This window comes from Chionomys nivalis, chromosome 2, assembly GCF_950005125.1.
Source record: "Chionomys nivalis chromosome 2, mChiNiv1.1, whole genome shotgun sequence".
NCBI classification, from domain to species: Eukaryota; Metazoa; Chordata; class Mammalia; order Rodentia; family Cricetidae; genus Chionomys; species Chionomys nivalis.
Genome location: NC_080087.1, coordinates 64,801,006 through 64,821,780, shown reverse-complemented (window position 1 = coordinate 64,821,780; position 20,775 = coordinate 64,801,006). Strand labels below are relative to the sequence as shown.

Sequence of the window (20,775 nt, the reverse complement as noted above, 5' to 3'; positions counted from 1 at the left end):
ACCTGTGCAGGACAAACTAAGAGATGTCAGTCTGGTTCTCAGGTGGAGTGGAAGCTCATGCTACTGTTTGGAGGGTCATAAGGATGGGAGACTGAGGATCCTGGAAACATATGACTGATCCTGGGAAGGACTCTGTGTCTTAGTATTTTACAATAATCTTTCTCAGGTCACTCCAGAGTTTATCATAGATATCGGATAGCCAACCAAAGAAGATTGCTTTGGTACACTGAGGAGACAAAGCTAGAATGATCCTGAGTACAGAAAAACATGGATAGGGACTAGCACTTTATAATACTTTCTCTTACTAAATTGGAATCAACTTCCATTGATTATCATTTCTAGCTATAGGGGAATAGAGATGTGATTTCTAGCACTGTATCCATTTTTATAAAATTAGACAACAAAAACGTATCATAATAGAAACAGTAAGGATGTCAGCTATTTTCTGAAGAGAGGTGGGCTGGAAGGGAGTTACTGAGTTTAGTTTTGGACACTTAGTGAAGATGGAGCTATGAAGCCAGGTGGGCTACTGAGGTGAAGACAAACTCCACGGGGAATACAGACTACAGCTGGATTCAGAAATCCAGGGTACAGAGTCAGCAGCCAGAAAGTTACAATGAACAGCACCGCTCACAAACGAATCAGTAGCAGAACTAGGGAAGGTAGAAAGACCTAGAAAGGTAGGAGAGGGTGGCACAGGAGGCCATCTGGGCAGCCTCCATGACACTGGAAGTAATTTGTGATTAGAACAGATATTTGCTAAATGCTTGCTAATTGTCAAACTGTCTATTAGCATTTTTATGTAACATTAAATTTAACTGCATTTTATAATGAGTGTGGCTCAGAGAGAGAAAGAAACATATTTAAGATTACAAATTTTTAGAAAATAAGTCTGGTTAGGATTCAAATTCAAGTTGTTGGGAGTATAGTAAATAGCATATATAATTAATAGTCACATAATAATTGCATATATAGTAGCCAATACCATTAGTATACAGCCAATGAATCAGAATATGTGGAAGGTATGTAGAATTTGAGTGGGCCTCTGATTTAGAACAACTGATTTTATGAGGACTGTGCATATTAGATCCAATGGATTTCAAGGATAGTTCTCAATTACAGAAAACAAAACGTTGTTATGGAATGGTTCCAAGACCCTTAAAGATGCAAAAATATGTGAATATTCAAGTCTCTTATTTAAAATGGTAGTATTTATTTGAAACATATGCATATACTCCTCTATATCTTAAATCGCCTGCAGATACCTAATATACTACATTGCTTAAGTAATGACAAAAGAAAAAGAGGTTAAAAAAAGGACTATGTCCAGCACTGACCAAATTCTTCCAATATTTTGCTTCATGGCTGGTAGACCATGCAGATATGGAAGTGGTGAATAAGGAAAGCTGATGGCTGCAGACTCTAGTGCAGTTCACACATACTTGGCACTGGTTTGCAGCTGGTGTGGTATGTTAGACACAGAACAACAGTTGAGAATTGTACCTCTAACTGTAAGACTCTGGGCAAATTAATTATCGAGGTTCATTTTCCACATTTGAATAACTGATTCTGATCTGTCCCTTTTTTTTAAAAAGAGTTCTACCTTCCATATAAGCTTTAATATTTTAGCAATGACATATGAACATAGATACACTATATATTTGGTTTTTTTTGAGAACATTTGCTTTCTATCTTTTTAAGTGAACTCCAGCATTTTTACGGTCATTTCTAGTAAATACCAAATAAGATGTACAAAAAAAAGACCATCCTGGGGTCAGGCTATGAGGGTTCAGAAAAGAATGGAGTTCTGTTGAATACTGATGGTCTCATGAAATCAAAGAAAGGAAAGCAAAGAAAATTTCTGCAGATGAAGGTAATGGTCTCTTCATTAAGGGAGCACAAAAATACTTAGAAGAAAAACTGGGTAAATCAACAATGGAAAAAATCCTGGAGCAGCCTTGTCCTCAACAGCAAGACTCTGTAGTGGATTCAACAATGCTTGGAGCTTATTTTCCTGCAATAACGAGTAATTATGGCCTGAAGGCAGAGAATTCACAGTTCCTGTTCACAGTTACCCATGGCAGTATGAACTTTTAGCATATTGTGACACTAGTGTTAAAGTGGCTATACTTTGGCTACAATCATAAGGGGATAGGAAGTAAATTAAGAAAACAGGAAGGTAATAAAAGAAGACTTATATAGTACCAGAAATGCTCAGTCAAATTGACCCATAAAGATATCATGAGAGGGGACTCAAGCAATGGTCATGAAGCTGCTGGGTGAGGCAGTTTGATACTGAACACAGTACAGGAGTGCAGGTTGCAGGTGATCATGATGTTTAAAAGTCATCTATTGAAGTCACTATGATGGACTGATGATGGCTAACTGACACTATAAATGCTGTTTGAGGAAGATGGGAAACAGTTAAAAAAGAAATCTAATGGATTTCTAATGGAAGCTGGCTCTCTAGAAGGAAATGGTTGGAGAGAAAATAGGAGGCTAGTTTTTTATCTCTGTAGGACAAGAAGAACTGCTCAACATGAGTTTCAGAGGAGAGGAGAGGAAAACGAATTAGTCTGTATCTGCCTATGTCTGAGTGAAGGAGCAAAACGGGAAGGAAGAAGATGAAGCAGAGGCAAACCCCATAAAAGATGAAGTATACACCCCAGAGGCATTTCATCCTCAAGGACTTGTGAAGTGATTCATGACATGCAAAGGTAAAGGGATGCAGAATGAACATTTTGGTTAGTAAAGGCATGCTTTATGGTATGGACAGACTACACATCCTCAACATTTACTATATATCCAACACAAAAATCCCTAGGCTTCTCAAGTTTGATTTGAACAGCTAAACCCAGTAAGTTTCATTGTGGCATGAAGAACTGAGTTATCCAAATCTAATATTTTTCTTCTCATCTTCTATGATGGCAGATTATAAACAGTGAACATTTAAATGTATCAAGTATAGAAATCTTTAATTATTGTGAAAATCCCCAAACGGTAAATTATATAAAGTCATACTGTGTGCAAACATTATGATGAAAATATTTGTACCGAAGCATACAGATTATAAAAGTTTCACAAATAACCTAGTTTAATCTTTACCAACAGCAACTGTAAGACAGATAAGGAAAGAGAAGCTTGCGGAAGGTCAATGACTAGGAACTAACACACATGAAGAGTGATGGAGGTAAGGATTAGTCTTGTTTTTTCAATTTCAGACCTGTGCTCACTGCATGAGATTCCATTACCTTTGCTGACTTACCCACACCTAGGAAATGAATACTAACTTTAAACAAAATGATGCAATTAAATAATTATTGTCTATGAATAAATTTGCCAATACAAGATTCAAAATGAAACGTGAATTAGCTTTATTCCATATAGTTATATTTAAACATTAGCTCATCAGGCATTATTTTTTGAAACAAAATTCATTCTGGAGTAAATAATCAAAAATAAAACTGAACAATGAGCACTAATACAATTAAGTCAATTTCACTGTATGGCAAGAGAACCAATGAAACAGAATAGCAAAGGAAAAGTCTAATAAAAACTTCTCCACGAATATAAACTTCATTTTAAGAAATCTGGGCTGCAAAGTATGTTGAGTCTGGAATGTGATGCTCTAGCCATGTGCTTATGATAAAAAATTCTTAAGATGTCCTCTTTTCCTTGATTCTTTCCTACCCTATCATCTCTCTTACTGTATCTATTGATTATAGAGAGATCACAAGCATATTAGCACACTATCAGGACAATGGCTGAAATAACAGAGAGCACTGCCATTTCTGCTCGAATTAAATAACATAAAAATAATATTTTCTTACTCGATTTTAAAAATTTATTTCATCCAAAATGAGAGGAAGTTACATTAATGTAGAGAAACAAAATTAATAAGGAGTATCACAGGAATGCGAATCACTACAGGAGGATAATAAAACCAAAGTCTGAAAACTATCATAGCTAAGACAGGTCAAGACAGACAAGAAAGTCAGGCTAATTTATGTAGTATCTTGAATGACAGTATATAAATATTAAAGAGACCTTAATAATGATGGCTTTTGATTAATAATGATATAGGCTTATTAATTATAAGAAATATACTGCACTAAAATATGTGTGATGCTATTAACAGAAGAGCTGGACACCCATGGACTCAATGCAACCTTTCCTGAAGTTTCCAATCAAGCACTAACCAAACCTGATTCTGCTGAGCTTCCAAGATCAGACAAGACTTAGAACATTCATAGCAGCAAGGCTTTAGACAACCTTTCTTGAAAATGTAAACTATTCTCAAATAAAAAGCATACGAAAATAATAATAAAAAACCCTCAAACACAAATGTAACTAGAAATTCATTGTAGAAGCTTGTATATTATAGACTGTAAGCAAACCCATTGCTTAGCTCAGAGCTCCTGGAAGTTTTGCAAGGACAGGAAGGCCCCTGAGAGTAGCTTTCTGGAAAAAAAGGCACAGTCATTTAAAGGTTCAAATCCTGTGAAGTAAGGATACAATATTTTGTCAATAATTAAAATGCTGAAAGTACATTTATAAGATTTTTTTTTTCAGTAGCAACAGTTGTTCATTGTAACTTTCTCCTAAACTTTGACCCCCAGAAGGTTAGCATTCAGGAAGCTCAGCTGCTGTCTAACAAACTTAATTAATCAAAAAGTCATTTCCGAGCTGTAACTATGAGTAAAAGTGCTTCAAGTGTCCTAGCAAGCCTACAAGTTAATCAAAATGCTAATGCAGTACAAATTAAAGTTGTGATTAACATTTCACAGTAGCTGCTTAAGTGAATTGATCACACAAATGGGTTAAGCATTACTCATTTCCTAAAGCCCCAACCGGGAAAAGGGTTGTTATGTGGGTGTGAGGAGAGGAACTGAGGATAGAAGGATCCTTTACGACAGCACCACACTGTCAATAAATCATCCCTGAGCTTCCATATGAAAGCTTACAGGCAGTTATGCCAGAGGAAACAGCCTTCCAAATTATATAACATTCCCTGAAGGGAGAGGGCTTGCAAATTCACAGGAGTAAATAAAGGTGTCTAACACCACAAAACATACATATTTGTGTTAGTTTTGGAAGTGCTAAGCCCATGGGCTCTGCTCCATCCCTAGCAAGGATGATGCTTTGTTTTAGGTGATTTTGGTCATTGTACTGAAGAGCTAAGATGAAACTCTGACTATCTGGACTGAATGCCCACTGTAGTGTAAATATTTTCATGTGGAAGAATACATCATTAAGGATTAAGTTCATGTAGTATAATTTGCTTTAAATTCTTAGCCAGTAGCAAGATTTCACGAAGCTTCTATGGAAAAAAGGGGCCCTTGGCTGCCTGGCTGAAAAAAAAAAAAAAAAAAACCAGCCTAAATTAGACCCCACCCAGGTCTCTTATGAGATTGATAAGGTCACATAAAAAATGTTTATAGTAAATGGACTATACGTGTTGGTAGACAATTCAAACTTTTGTAGCCGAAAATCTTTTAGGTATGGGAAAACTTAAACACACACAAACAGACCACACACACACACACACACACACACACACCCCTATCCTTTCTACCATCTTCTATTAAACTAGAAAGAAAAAAACCCAAAATATTTGTTATAATTGTTCATGATGAACAGGTATCTCTTGCATGTCATTTTTCTAGTCAGTGATGCTACAGCTATTAGAGGTTCCCAATATACTTTAGCTCTGAAACCTCCCATAGTGTTAGCACTCCTTGACACAGACCGGAATAACAGACATATTGTTTACAAATAATCTACTTGTCTTACTTTTATCAAAATGACCTGGAGAGATCTGAAACATACTGTGCTACCTACTTTAAGAAAATCTCATTTTGTCTAATTAGAAGCATTTAACATTTGAAAGGATTTAACTAAGAATACAGTAGATTCACCTAACATTTGCAATATCAAAACATTCTTACAAGTATTGGATTAAGGATTACACCAAGTACTTCGTATTTAAGCTTGGTAATACCTAGACTACTTTTACTGATAATTGTACTTGGCTCTAAACGACTAAACCCCACTCATTCAGATGATTGTGACAGTTTTCAATGCACTCCCACTCACCAAGCCCATGCTAGTGAGAACTAGGTAAACACACTCACTTTCCTCTATGGTATTTGATTCTTTGGAAATCAAGTATTTTTACAGGTAACCCCCACAACAGGAATGAATGATTTACTAATAAAATCTAGACCCAGCACATTTATAGTTATACTATACTTTCATTCAAAAGACTGTTTTTTCCCCTATTTTTCCCTTTTGTTGCACTGAATGTAACTCAGATATTTTATTCTCTCCTCTTCTCATACTCTAACATATGGACACATACTTTCAGAAGCACATGTATTGTTTATCTATTAGCATATTTAGCAGCAGTGAAGTTGGGGATGTAGCACAGTGAGTAGTGAACTGGCTACAATATACCACAGGTTCTAAGTTTGATCCACTGCAATCTCTAACAATGGATAAGTGCAGGCACATAAGCCTGTAATGCAATCTTTGCCACTCCTAAGGTGGAAGCTAGAGAATCAGGACTTCAGGCTAACACGTGAACTAAGTCAGTTAGAGACCCATCTCATTAGGCTAGATCAGACCCTATAGCAGATCAAGAAAAGAAAAAAAATTAGAAAAAAATAGGTTGAAGATGAAATACCAATTATTAGGAATGGGTTGCTTCTTTTAGAATCATTGTCCAAAGCACAGATCCCCAATGAAACTACTTCAAGTGGTCAAAGGTACTATCATCAGTAATGGCTGCATTGCTGTCATGAACCTTATGAATGTGATACATTAACAGGGCAAACCATCTCTGTTGTGGTATTCTTGCCAAAATACTGAACATGAATGCAATCACAAGGAAGTACTCATCTGGCAAGTTTACATTGTGGGGCACTACAAAATGATTGCTAAGACAGCCAAGGACACTAAACAGATGTTAACAAGTAAAATTTTGAATCCTGGACTGAAACTGGATCCTTTGGCTGAAGATGGAAAAGGAAAGTTTTACTGAGTTGGTTATGCAAGATAAATTTTGTGCATGATATTTAGATGATGACAATAATGGTACTCAGTTTATTTGCAAGAATAAAATGTACTTCTGCACCTTTCATGCAAGCCTTCCTGACCCCAGTGTTCATTAACTGTCTTTGTGGAAAGGACGAAAAAAACCCATAGCAAACACAAATGAGTATCCAGGGCCACAGCTGAAAACCCAGAACTTTAACCCTGTAAAGTGTGACTAACGAGGAATGGTAAATCATCTTCCTAGAGAGGCAGATCATGTGTTAGCTATGAAAATGTATACAAAGCACTGATGTGTTAAAGGCTTATTTCCCTCTGAATTTCTGATACCCCATGCTTACCTTATTTTATATGGTAACACTTTTGAATAATAAAAATGTGTGTTACATGCTTTTAATTCCAGGAGATAGGCAGAGGCAGAGAGGTGGAGAGGCAGAGGCGGATGAATCTTTGTGAGTTTAAGGCCAGTCTAATCTACATAGTCTGCTCCAAGATGCCCAGGGCTTCATGGAGAGATCCCATCTCAAGACAATAAAAACAACAAAAACCAAAAACAAAGAATAATAAAAATGTCAGAGTTTCTTTATAAAATGTAGTGTGAGCTGCAGGCCTGCTTTTCGTCCTGCCCGGCTCCTGCACGGCTAGCTTTACACCAGAAATATTTACATGGAAACTGTATTTTTTTAAACACTGCTTGACCCATTTCTGTTCATGTGTGTAGCACCCCAAGGTGCGCTTACCAGGAAGATTCTAGCCTACGTCCATCCTGGGTCAGAGCTTCATCGCATCTGCTCTGGAGAGGAGAGCATGGCGTCTGTCTCTCAGAGGAGCTGCCCTGCATCTGAGCTCACTTCCTCTTCCTCCCAGCATTCCGTTCTGTTTACTCCACCCACCTATGTTTTAACCTATGAGGGCCAAGCAGTTTCTTTATTTTTAACCAATGACCTTCCTCCATCAATAAAACACGCAAGCATTTTAGAAGAGCAAAAAGCAGAGAATAAAAAGCATACTAAATCTGCCACCCAGATACAGGTGCTGTAAAAATCTCTCAGTGAAATCATCTCAGAATTTTTCTTAGATGTAGGTAATCTTCATATATATAATATATAATAAATATAATTATATATAAATATTAAATTTATATATAAATATATATAAATAAGATAAATATATATAATTTATCAATAGAATGGTTACAAATTATAATTAATTTAAGAGGTCCTGGATTATTTTTGAACCTTTACCATTTTAAAGAATGTCCTTGTACTGACATCTTCAGATAGACTTAATATACCTGTAAAAAGACTTTTAAAAATTACATATTTTGTGACAGGAATATTAAAAAATGTAAAATGTAGAAAGTCAAGATCTCTCATAATTCAATCTTGTCAGTGTACATCCTTCATCAAAACCTAATTCCCTGTGGTTTCCTCCAGTCAAGGGCAGCTTCTTTCTTGCAGCTGTGCTGGAAAACCCTGAATCATCTTCAGTTTTACCTGCCTGCTAAAAATTCTTGTCCATTCACCCTGCTCTTTAAAAAAGTTATTCAAGGACCATTTAGGATCAAACCAGTTCTCATCTACCACACCTATATTATTCCTCTTCTCACTCGAGCATTCAAGGTAGGGAAACCTCATTGATAGGGTTTTAAACTCTAATTTAATGTTCGTGATGATATAAAAAACTGGTAGAGTACTCTTCATTTAAATTACATCGCAGCAAGGGTAGATTTTCTTTATATTTCAATAAAACAACACTGCAACAAACACTTTGTATTGTTTACAAAGGAGATAAATGGGTCTAGGTGACATTTATTACTTTGGATATCAAAACATTTACAAGATATAAAACAGGGGTATAGTTTTCACTATTTTGTGGGTTTAGAAAGTAACTATTTTTTATAAAAATTATGTTAACATGAGAGTATTACTGTTATCTTCAAGTGAGTTATTGAATATTTGAGAATACTGATAGGTATTACTAATATCACTAATGAACCAATGCTCCAAGGCTTTCCCTCTTTAAAGCGAAGTCTAAAATCCACATTTAGCTTTAGCTCTTCTCTGCATAGGATACTACTTCCTCCACAATCCCGACTTCTACCTCTTTTCAATGTTTTTCAATAGCCATTTTGATTTTCTAAGTAAACCGGGTGGGCTTCCTACAGGAAAGCTTCGGTAACTGCTTCTCTGTGGAGAATATACCCAGGGCTCTATGACTTCACCTTCCCCACTCAATTTTAGAGACAGAGTTTCACTAGGTAGCCAGGATAGAGTCCACTTTCTGTATAGCTCAGGTTGGCTGCAAACTCAAGATTCTCCTGTCTCTGCTACTGAAGTGCTGGGATTATAAATGAGTGTCATGACACTTGCCTTGACTTATATTTTTTACTATTAGCTTTTGACATCTTGAGTCATTAAAATATGGATACTTCTTTTTTATTACTATATGCTCTATGCATATAATGTTCCGGGCATACACTTCTCTTTCAATATATTCTGGTTAAATGTGACTGAACTGGTTTTAGATGTTAGTTTTTTTTAGAGACATGGTTTCTCTGTATAACAGCCCTGACTGTCCTGGAACTTGCTTTGTAGTGTAGACAGGCTGGCATCAAAGAGTGCTAAGATTAAAGGCATGTGCTACCATGATTGGCTGTAACTGGTTTTATAAGATAACTATATTTGTTTTTCCTTAGAAAGGTAATGATTTGACTCACCAGGTATTTCTCAACAATGTTAGAATAAAATAGTCTTATATGTAATAAGATAACAGAAAGGCTGTCATACCTGACATACTCTGAGAGCTTGGTCTAAGACCGTTTTGGTATCAGTGTCATAATCTGGGCAGGGCAGCATGGCTCGGCTGAGATGTGCCTGAAGCAGGAGATGCGCCTTGGTGTGAGGACTGTCAAACGAGTGAGGATTTAATTCTATGGGAAGACATTTGGCCAATTCGCTGTTTGTGTGGTCCTCATTGTGTCTTACTGGCAAGTCTGTGTATTCTTCTGCATCCTGTAAAAAAAATAAATTTCAACTTAATGATCAAAACCACAATAATTAATGTACTTCTCAGTGATACTGTGATCTGACAACAGAACCCATGGCATTGCACATGCCAGGCAAGCACTGTACCTCTTGATTAATACACTAGTTTTGATTAATACACTTTACTTGATGATGTTTAAAACATGATTTATAAAAACCACAAAGAACCATATTCCTTCAAGCCTTATTTAACTTAATACTATCATTAATATATAAAAAAATAATAATGTATATTTGAAATCCATGAAGACTCACTTGTTTTTAAAAAGCAAAATAAATAAATAAATAAATCAGAGGATCTACTAGATGCTATGTTATTACGAGACTGGGGTCACACCAGTGAATAAGAACCTGTGTTCCCACTAGAAAAAACAGACAGTTCCATAAAGTGTAATGAATGCTATGCTATGCTAAGAACAGAGCACTACAACAGAGTATTTCAGTTTGGGCGACCTACTTCTTTATGTATTTTTTATGAAAAGTGAGGCATTTGATCTTTCAATAGTGGGACAAACAAAGCAGTGCTGGAAGAAAAATCAGGATTGGTACTAGTGAGGTGAGCAAAGGGCATAGAACAGGATCATCAACTAAAAACTCATCATCAAATTATTGTGCACTAAATGCTAATTTATTAATGATTTTTTTAAAGAAACCTCTATAGGTATTTATGACTGACATGAAGGAGACAAAAGCCTAAAAGTAAGTAGCATGTTCCATTAAAAGCAGATTTATCTACTTACTTAAAATATTTTTGTGACTAGAAAAATCTTATTTATTCAAAGATGTAGTTGAGATTCAGCCTACTGTTGCCAATATGAAAGTTCAATTCCATCTGTGGCATCAAGGATGGGTTAATGTTACAAATGGTTTAATAACATTTGGTTAACATGGAAAGAAAAAAGCATATGAAGCAGTGACTCTACTGGCCATGGAACACTTGATATTTAGGAACCAAGCTAGGTGAGCCTTACAGTTGTCTAGCTTCCAGTGTAGAGACTTTCCAAGATGTATTCTAGAAAAGCACAATCCAAGCAGACAAGGAGATGGAGTTGTAAATCCACAGAGATGAAGGTAGCTAAAGTTTATGCATTAGTACCAGAGAAAACAGACACCAAGGATGAGGAAATGGAGAAGGTGTGCACACTAGCTCTAGAAATCGAAAGGAACTCCTCTTTCAGTCTCCATCAAAATATTGTCTAGACGACCTTCTCACAGGTTGGAGAACACTTGTACAGTACCAGTGAAAATAATTTTGTGGTTTGGGTTCACTACAATCTGAGGAACAGTATTAAAGGGTCATAGCCAGGAAACCTGATAACAACTGATTTAGAGAATGTATATTAGAAAATTACCTAAAGTTGAGAGAAAAAAATCATTAAAAAACATGACTTTAAAATGCTAATTAACCCAATTAAAAAATGGATACTGATCTGAACAGAGAATTCTCAACAGAAGAAATTCAAATGGCCAAATGACACTTAAGGTCTGCTCAACCTCCTTAGCCATCAGGGAAATGCAAATCAAAACAACTTTGAGATATCATTTTACACATGTCAGAATGGCTAAAATCAAAAACACCAATGATAGCCTTTGCTGGAGAGGATGTGGAGTAAGGGGCACACTCATCCATTGCTGGTGGGAATGCAAACTTGTGCAACCACTTTGGAAATCAGTGTAGCGGTTTCTCAGGAAATTTGGGATCAACCTACCCCAGGATCCAGCAATACCACTTCTGGGAATATACCCAAGAGATGCCCTATCATACTTTAAAAGCATTTGTTCAACTAAGTTCATACCAGCATTATTTGTAATAGTCAGATCCTGGAAACAACATAGATGCCCCTCAATGGAAGAATGGATAAAGAAAGTGTGGAATATATACACATTAGAGTATTACTCAGCGGTAAAAAACAATGACATTTTGAATTTTGCATGCAAATGGATGGAAATAGAGAACACTATCCTGAGTGAGGTAACCCAGACCCAAAAAGATGAATATGGTATGTACTCACTCATTAGTGGATTCTAGCCATAAATAAAGGACACTGGGCCTATAATTCATGATCCTAGAGAAGCTGAATAGGAAGGTGTACCCCCCCCAAAAAAACCATGTAGTTATCCTCCTGGATATTGGAAGTATACAAGATTTGCAGGCAAAAATTGAGAGCTTGGGGGTGGGGGTGGGACAGGGGTAAGGGGAGATGGGGAGAAGTGAGAAGGGGAGGATGGGAGAGCTTAGGGGAATGGGACAGTTGGGATGGAGGAGGAGTGGATATGGGAGCAGGGAAGTATATATCTTAATTAAGAGAGCCATTTGAGGGTTGGCAAGAGACTGGATTCTAGAGGGGTTCCCAGGTGTCCAAGGAGATGTCCCCAGCTTGTTCCTTGAGCAGCTGAGGAGAGGGCACCTGAACTGGCCCTATACTATAGCCACTCTGATGACTATCTTGCATATCACCATATAACCTTCATCTGGCGATGGATGGAGATAGAGACAGAGACCCACATTGGAGCACTGGACTGAGCTCCCAAGGTCCAAATAAGGAGCAGAAGGAGAGAGAACATGAGCAAGGAAGTCAGGGCCGCGAGGGATGCGCCTACCCACTGTGACTGTGGAGCTGATCTAATGGGAGCTCACCAAGGCCACCTGGACTAGGACTGATGGAGCATGTGATAAAACCGGACTCTGAATATGGCTGACACAGAGGGCTGACTGAGAAGCCAAGGACAAAGGCACTGGGTTTTGATTCTACTGCATGGACTGGCTTTGTGGGAACCTAGTCTGTTTGGATCCTCAACTTCCTAGACCTGGATAGAGTGGGGAGGACCTTAAACTTCCCACAGGGCAGGGAACCCTGACTGCTCTTTGGACTGGAGGGGGGGGGGGCAATGGGGGAAGGGGAAGGGAAATGAAAGGAGGTGAAAATTTGTAATAATAATAATAAAAAGAAAATCCCCCCCCAAAACATGGACTTTAAAAAGAACAATGTCTCACACTGAAACAGTGTCTGAACTAATTTTTATTCCTACTGCACAGAGCAGAAAAAAATCACAGTCCACAGGCTACAGGGTAGAGATGGTTTCCCTAAGGATTGGGGGATGATCAGCTATATAGTGAGTACTACTCTGGACCTGACGAAAAAGAAATCACAAAAGCAATATATAAAGGAATCACATGCTTCCAAGTAAATTAACTGAATTCTAGACAAGACTCAGAAAGATTTATAGGTTTATAAAAATTCTTGAAGGTGAGGAAATTTGCATCTAATTAATGATTACCAGCCAAGCAAAATAAAACAGGAAAACAGGATCTGTAACAAGGAGAAAAACTATCTATGGAAAATGATAAGGAACTAACAAACTATAGAACTAACAAAGACACTGAGTGACAATTATTCCAACAAAAATAATATATATGCAATACAGTTTCTAACGCATAAAAAAGTAAATTAGATGATTAAAAGCATTATTTTTAGTAGGAGAAAAATGCAAAGGATAAGGTTCTTTTATGACTAATAAAGAAATATAGTATGTGCCGGGCAGGCGGTGGTGGCACACGCCTTTAATTCCAGTACTTGGGAGGCAGAGGCAGAGGCAGGCAGATCTCAATGAGCTTGAGGCTAGTCTGGTTTACAGAGCTAGTTCCAGTATAGTCAGATCTGTTAAACAGAGACACCCTGTCTCAAAAAAAAAAAAAAAAAAAAAAAAAAAAAAAAAAAAACAAAAAACCAAACCAAACAAAAACCAAAAGAAATACAGTATCATTTGAAGATAAGACTGTTCAGCTAAAAATGTATTATAAATCCTAACTATTACAACTAAAATAGGAAAACACAAGTTATAACCAACAAATCAACCTAGAAGATAAGAAATAATCTATGAAACACGCCCTGTTCCCTGTAGCATGAGTTCTATTGGGTCTTAATAATAAATGAACAGAGTCTGATAATGGGGAAAATGATGAAGCCATATCTTACCTTGCAAACTACTTAAATTGGTTTAATAAAACACTGATTGGTTAGTTGCCAGGCAGGAAAAGCATAGGCGGGTCAAGCAGACTATAGGGCAGGACAGAAAGTCTTCTTCCAACTACATGTGGTGCTAAAAGGTTTGGCAAGTATTTCCACCTAAAATTTGACAAAAGCTACAAAAGGGATTCTAAACTCAAAAGAACAGAGTCAAGCATGGCTTCTTGGTAGGCAGCATTTTCTTGGGTGGGCTCTGTTGGCTAGAGGCAAGTAGAGGTGCAGCTCCTTTAGGAAGCCTCCTGAGTCAGCATTAGCAGCAAAAACCATGTGGCTCTTTTAAGAGACACTGCTTCCAAACACTTATATTGAGCTTATGAGCAGCTGGCGGTACCTCCACCATTAAGCTAGACCCTAAGGAAGCCAAAGAAATAAATGGAATCAGTCGCTTTTATCATGGCCATGCCTGCTTGGCAGATTAAACTCTCATGTGATCAGAAAAAGATCTAGATGGAAAAAAAAAACTCTAAATGGTTTACAGTGTGTTTAAAATATACATAGCTTGGGAGAGAAAAAAACTGTACAGTCATCAAAAAAGAAATACATAGTTTTAAAATAATTAAGTCCTTAAAAGGGGAGTAAAGTAATATAAAAAATGTCATGTAAAAATGGAAAATACAAAGAGAGTCTGGCTACTGTATGCATTGGGTTGCTTTTGAAATTTTTTTGACAGTTGAGAAAGGAGCAACAGCTGCTGCTAAAAGACCTTTGATTATAAATGCTGCTGGATTAATCCAACATATATGTTTTGAAAATGCCTTGACTTCCAAATTTAAGTCAAAATATATGTTACTTTGGAGATTATGTTTTTGTTTCCACAAGAAATAAGGATTCATTCCAGGTTAAGAAAAAGCAGGTTTGATCAAGGAAGACCCCCTGAAAAATCTCTGATGGAAACAGATGATCCAGATGATCCAACATTCCAGACTGCCTCTGTTATAGTTTACCTGAGTTCTATATCCACAACAGCTTCAAGGTAATTGGCTAAGATGATCCAGCCTCACAGAATACTCCAGGCAGGACTTGACCATAATCCTAAATTTTCTCTGGGTCCCCATAAGATTAACAGTGCCCCCAACCAGCAGGAAGTAGCCTAGAAAACTATGCTCACATTCCAAATATGGATTATGGATGTTTGTCTTTGTTTAGGAAGTTTGGTTATGAATTGTTATTGGTCATAATCAGTCCTTTTCTAAAGAAGAAAGGGAGCATAATAATGATAGAAAAAAAGGGTAGATTATTATGATGGGAAAACGGTAGATTATTAAATCTACTTTAATCCAAAAAATAACTGTTATTCTTACATATTTTACATGGGTATAGATTTTAGTTTATTGATACAAATTTAAAGTTAATTTTGTTATGCAATATGGATATTTCTACTCTTGTTTGAGGCATTGTGTTTATACAACTCAAAAATGAAATGTATAGTAAGAAAGACAGATTAATAGTCATCTATAATTGTCATAATTATAGTTATGTTAGGTTTTTCTAGGTATACAAAGATATATATCAGATAGGCAATCTTTAAACACTTCAAAGACCTACAGAATATGGTATTTAAAATGTTCTAATAACTTAGACTTTTTTTGATAGTAAGACACATCTACTCTTGGAAGCACCAACCAACTACACAGAAGATGGTGGGTATTGAAGAAAACTCCATATGGAGTTTATTTTCATTGTGGCAAAAGTTAGCCATGGGGCAAGAAAATGCCCTTGCCTTGACTGCTGACAACATGTTGTCCAAATGGGACAAGCAGGACACAAATGAAAGGACTGCAGAACTTTGCCTAGACAAGGTAGGACAGCCATTCAGAAAATCCTGCTTCACAGATAATTCTGTCAGATATGTTAGCCCTATAGGCTGAAGATGGATGCTCCAATGATGCAGAGGAATTTTATGTGACTGTCCAGGCAGTCCTATGTCCCTGTCATTAGTACCTAACTTTCCATCTTTCTGGGTTTTTGATGTAGTTGAAGACTAGATAGTTATAATTATAGTTTTCCTTAGTTATAATAGAAAGTAAACTAGATATAAAACTCGCCAAGATAAGCTAGATAATTATTTTGTTAAATGCAAATGGGTTGGATATTGTTACTGTAATTCTTAATAACTTTTTGTTTTATATATATTTTTACTATATTAGGTAAAAACTTTCCTTTTCATTAGACAAAAAGGCGGAAATTCTTGTATACTGCCAAGATTTGTCACTTGAATTAGCTTAGTAAAATGGTGATTGGCCAGTAGCCAGTCAGGAAGTACAGGTCAGGCAAGAAGACTAGGAGAATTTTGGGAAGAGGAAGGGTGGAGTCAGGAGTCACCAGCCAGACGCTGAGGAAGCAAGATGAGAATGCTAGCAAAGGTACAAAGCCACATGGTTAAGCATAGATAAGAATTATTGATTAATTTAAGCATAAGAGCTAGTTAGTAATAAACCTGAGGTAGCAGACAAACATTATAATTAATATAAGCCTCCTGTGTGGTAATTTGGGAATCAGCTGCGGAATGGGGCAGGACAGAAACTCACACCTAACTATAGCTCCTCTCCTAAAAAACTCAAAAAAAAAAAAAAAACCAACAAGAAGATCAAAGAATAATGATGCATATAAAGTATATATTTATGCCCAAAAATATAATTTCTAGAAAACAAACATTTTAGATTACATATTAAAATCTAAAGCATACCAACAATCATGTTAATTATAAATGGGTTAAATAACCTTAATCAAAGTCAAAGATTACCTGAATAACAATGAATCAACTACATCTGGCCTATATACAATGTAAAGAAATGGATAATATTGAAACAAAAGGAAAGATAAAAAAGATATGCCATGGTAATATCAGTTGTAACAGGATAGTGGCAATTTTAATTTCAGAGATGGAGGAATTGTAGAGTAAGGACTGTTGTAAGGAACGGCGGGCCGCTTCCCACCACCCGGCTAGCTTTACACCCGAAATAATTACATGGAAACTGTATTCTTTTGAACACTGCCTGGCCCATTAGTTCCAGCCTCTTATTGGCTAGCTCTTACATATTGATCTAGCCCATTTCTAATATTCTGTGTAGTACCACGAGCTGGCTTACCAGGAAAGATCTTAACCTGCGTCTGTCTGGAGTGGGAGAATCATGGCGACTCACTGATTCGGCTTCTTTCTCCCAACGTTCTGTTCTGTTTACTCTACCAACCTAAGGGTTGACCTATCAAATGGGCCTAGGCAGTTTCTTTATTAATTAATCAATGAAAGCAACAGATTAATACAAGATCCACCTCCATCAAAGGACAAAGCATAAAGAAGACCATTAGTTCTTTGAAGGTCTGGGAGAATATTGTGATGAATTCATCTGGCCCTGAGTTTTTACCAGTTAGGAGATTTCTAAATACCACTTCTATTTCACTATGGCTATTGACCTGTTTAAACTGTTTATTTCTTCTTTGTCTCACTTTGGTGAGTCAAATATTATAAATCCTAAGTGCCAAAGGCAGTAGATGATTCCAAAGAAACACCATTCTTACAGACTCAACAGGGTTTTTTGATGTAGATATGAACTCAAAGAGTCTGTGACATTAGGCATAACACCAGGAAAAATCTAAGCCAGACAAACAGCCCCCGCATAGAAAAGAGGAAGTGGGGTCAAAATATCACCTCTAAGATGCTAATGGCAACCGACAGTTGCTGGGAGAGACAAAATCAGATTTCTCCAGTGGACTGACACAGGTCTATCAACTACACTTCAGGGAAGGCCTAATGTTTAGGAGTAGCTGACCAACACAAATGGATTCCATGGCTGCTGTGTGCTTTTTAAATATTTTTATATTTTTGTTGTTGTTATTTGAAAGAGGCAAAGGAAAAAGCATGTAATTGGGTGGGAGGTAGGGAAGATCTGGTAGAACTTGGAATAGGGAAAAATATAATCAAAATATATTTCATGAAAACATTAAAAATAAAAAGTTCATTTTATTGTGGTAACAGAATCAACCACAAAAAAATGCTTTAAGAATGTGAGATACTTCTTATCCAATTAAGTTTCTAAATTTATAAAAAAGTTGGTAGAGTATAGGAAACTGGGACTATAAATTCGTCTGACACTTTATGTGGATTTGTGGGTTGAAATTAATCCTTATTAAGTGTTAGGCACAATTTATAATCCCAGCTCTTTTACAGTGAGCTGGGAGGTCATAACAAGAGAGTCACTGGGAAACCTGTGTTCAGATAATCTGGAATATGTAACAAATCAAACCAAACCAAACCAAACCAAACCAAACCAAACCAAACCAAACCAAAACAACACCACCACCACCAAAAGCAGGGAAGTTTGCTCAGTGTTTTAATACCTCTCTATTCAGCATGATTACAAAGGTCCAGCCAGTGACATGAGGCAATAAAAAGGCATGATGATTGAAAGGAAGAACCAAAACTGTCTTGATTTGATCATCAATGTAGAAAGCTTGTAGATGGCCAACATAATCATCTAGAACTATCAAATGAATTTGGATATGCAGAACTAAAATTCTGGAAACTGCAAAATTCAATGGTATAAATCATGAGGATTACCTAAAGATGAATCTACCAAATACACAAAATCCATATAATTCAAACTATGTAATGCTTCTAAAAAAAAGTTCAATAAAATGTAACTAAAGGGATGGGCATCCCTTGGTTGTCTCACTCAAACTGACTTACTGGCCTAAAATAGTTCCAACAAAAGCCACAGAAATTCTTTCCTTTTTTCTTTTGGTAGAAATTCACAAGTTGGTGCCACAATTCATAAGGAAATCCAGAGGAGCTAGAAAAGCTGAAACTCAGAAAAAGGACATCAAAGCAGAAAAGCTATCACTACACGACTTTAAGACTTGTTATAAAGTAGGTATTGTGGCTTATGCCTGTAGGTTCAATACCAGGAAGCTCAGGCAGGAGGACTGTTATGAGTTCCAGGCCAGCCTATGCAATATAGCTCTAGTGCTGTCCTGGAACTATGTGTCTGCCTATGTCTCTGGAGTGCTGGGATTAAAAGAATGTAGGACCTCACCTGGCTTAAAAAAGTGGTTTCTAAGATTTATATGCAACAGGAATTTAAATGGTGTTACCATATAATGCAGGGACAATACCCCAACCAAATATCATATGCTACCAAATAAAATCCCCAGTACCAGGAATGGGTTATATCTTGTTGAGCTGTCTGCCAATGGGTCACAGAGAACCTCCCCCACAACATTACAGACTATTACCAAGGATACTGGTTACTATCCACAGTTACATGGTTAGCAATTACTATCGCTGAAAACATCACATACTAATGTCAGCCTCACATAACTGTTAAAAAGTTTTAAGAATTATTTCATGTAAAGAGGTGCAATATTGCTAGTTCAGGAAAATAAAAACTAAAATGTTTAAAATTTGTGTAACTGACAAACCAAGTATTAAAAGGAGTGATGAAAATCTTGACTAGAATACAAGATGTTATAATCTCTTTGGAACAGTCTTACATTCACTGAAACTCAGAAACACACCTGTCACATGACTCAGTTATCTCATTTTTACAATGTACCCAATATACAGCTACACAAAGTTTGTATGCAGAAATTGACAACATTATTAACATTGACAGGTGAAGAGATAAACATCTGTGTTCTACATAGATGCAAATTTTTGCTACTCAATGAAAAGAATTAACTATCAATACTTTCCACAACACAAGTTAAGTCACAACAGAATTATGCTACATGAAAACTCTTAGTAAATATGAACTAATCTATACTAACAGCATACTGATGACTGCTAGCACTTAAGAGTTGGAGAGGCTAATGTTTACATACATATGAGTCAGACAACATTTGTTTTGAAATTGTGGACTTCTGCTTATAAAACATGACAGAATGATGAAACAGTATTCACAGGTTTTATTTCTTGGAATTCAATATTGTAATAAAATCCAAGTATTCTATTAACTATGTGTCAATACATACTATGTACTCAACTATCCAGATATAGTATTTATATATAATATTTTACATTTAAAAATTTTCATTTTTTTTCTATTGAGTGATGGCTGTTTTAATTATGACTTCTTTTAACATTAAAACAACAATTTGCATGAGTAAAAACTTACATAATTTCAATTACAGTTTTTTTTTTAATATTCTTTTTTTTTATTATTCTTTTATGCTTAGCCTGTTTAGACGCTCACCGTCCTGGACATAGATAGAAGACCTTCGTCTTCCTGCAGTGCAGGGAATTTGGACTGCTCTTCAGTATCGAGAGGGAGGGGGAATGGTGTGGGGGGAGGAGAAGAGGAGTGAGGATGGGGGAGGGGAGTGGGGGAGGGGGCAATATTTGGAAGGAGGGGAGGGAAATGGGAAACGGGGAGCAGGTGGAAATTTTAATTAAAAATTTTCATTTTCTATTAAAATAAAAAATATATTTATGTGTGTGTCTTTGTGAGTACCAAAATATGAGAGGAATGATTGTAGTGTTAGACCCTAATGAAAAAGATTAGAGTATTGATAGGAATAGTCCTACTTAAAAACCTTGAGTAAAATGAATTAATCTAAAGAAGCAACTGTTGAACACCCACTTCATGTCACTGCCAGCTTCTGGATAAAGAAGCCTCCCAGTAGTGCCTAAAGACATTATTAAATCAACT

The 20,775-nt window shown here is 36.5% G+C and overlaps 1 protein-coding gene across 2 annotated transcripts in view; it reads right to left on the bottom strand.

Annotated features, from left to right (window-relative positions):
- The window catches only part of Ascc3 (activating signal cointegrator 1 complex subunit 3), a 307,593-nt gene that overhangs the window by 16,583 nt on the left and 270,235 nt on the right, over window positions 1-20,775 (bottom strand). For both annotated transcript variants that reach the window (XM_057759249.1, XM_057759259.1), the window contains exon 37: window positions 9,843-10,067. In XM_057759249.1, coding sequence (XP_057615232.1) covers window positions 9,843-10,067 — 225 coding nt within the window. The remainder of the gene's footprint in view (window positions 1-9,842; window positions 10,068-20,775) is intronic.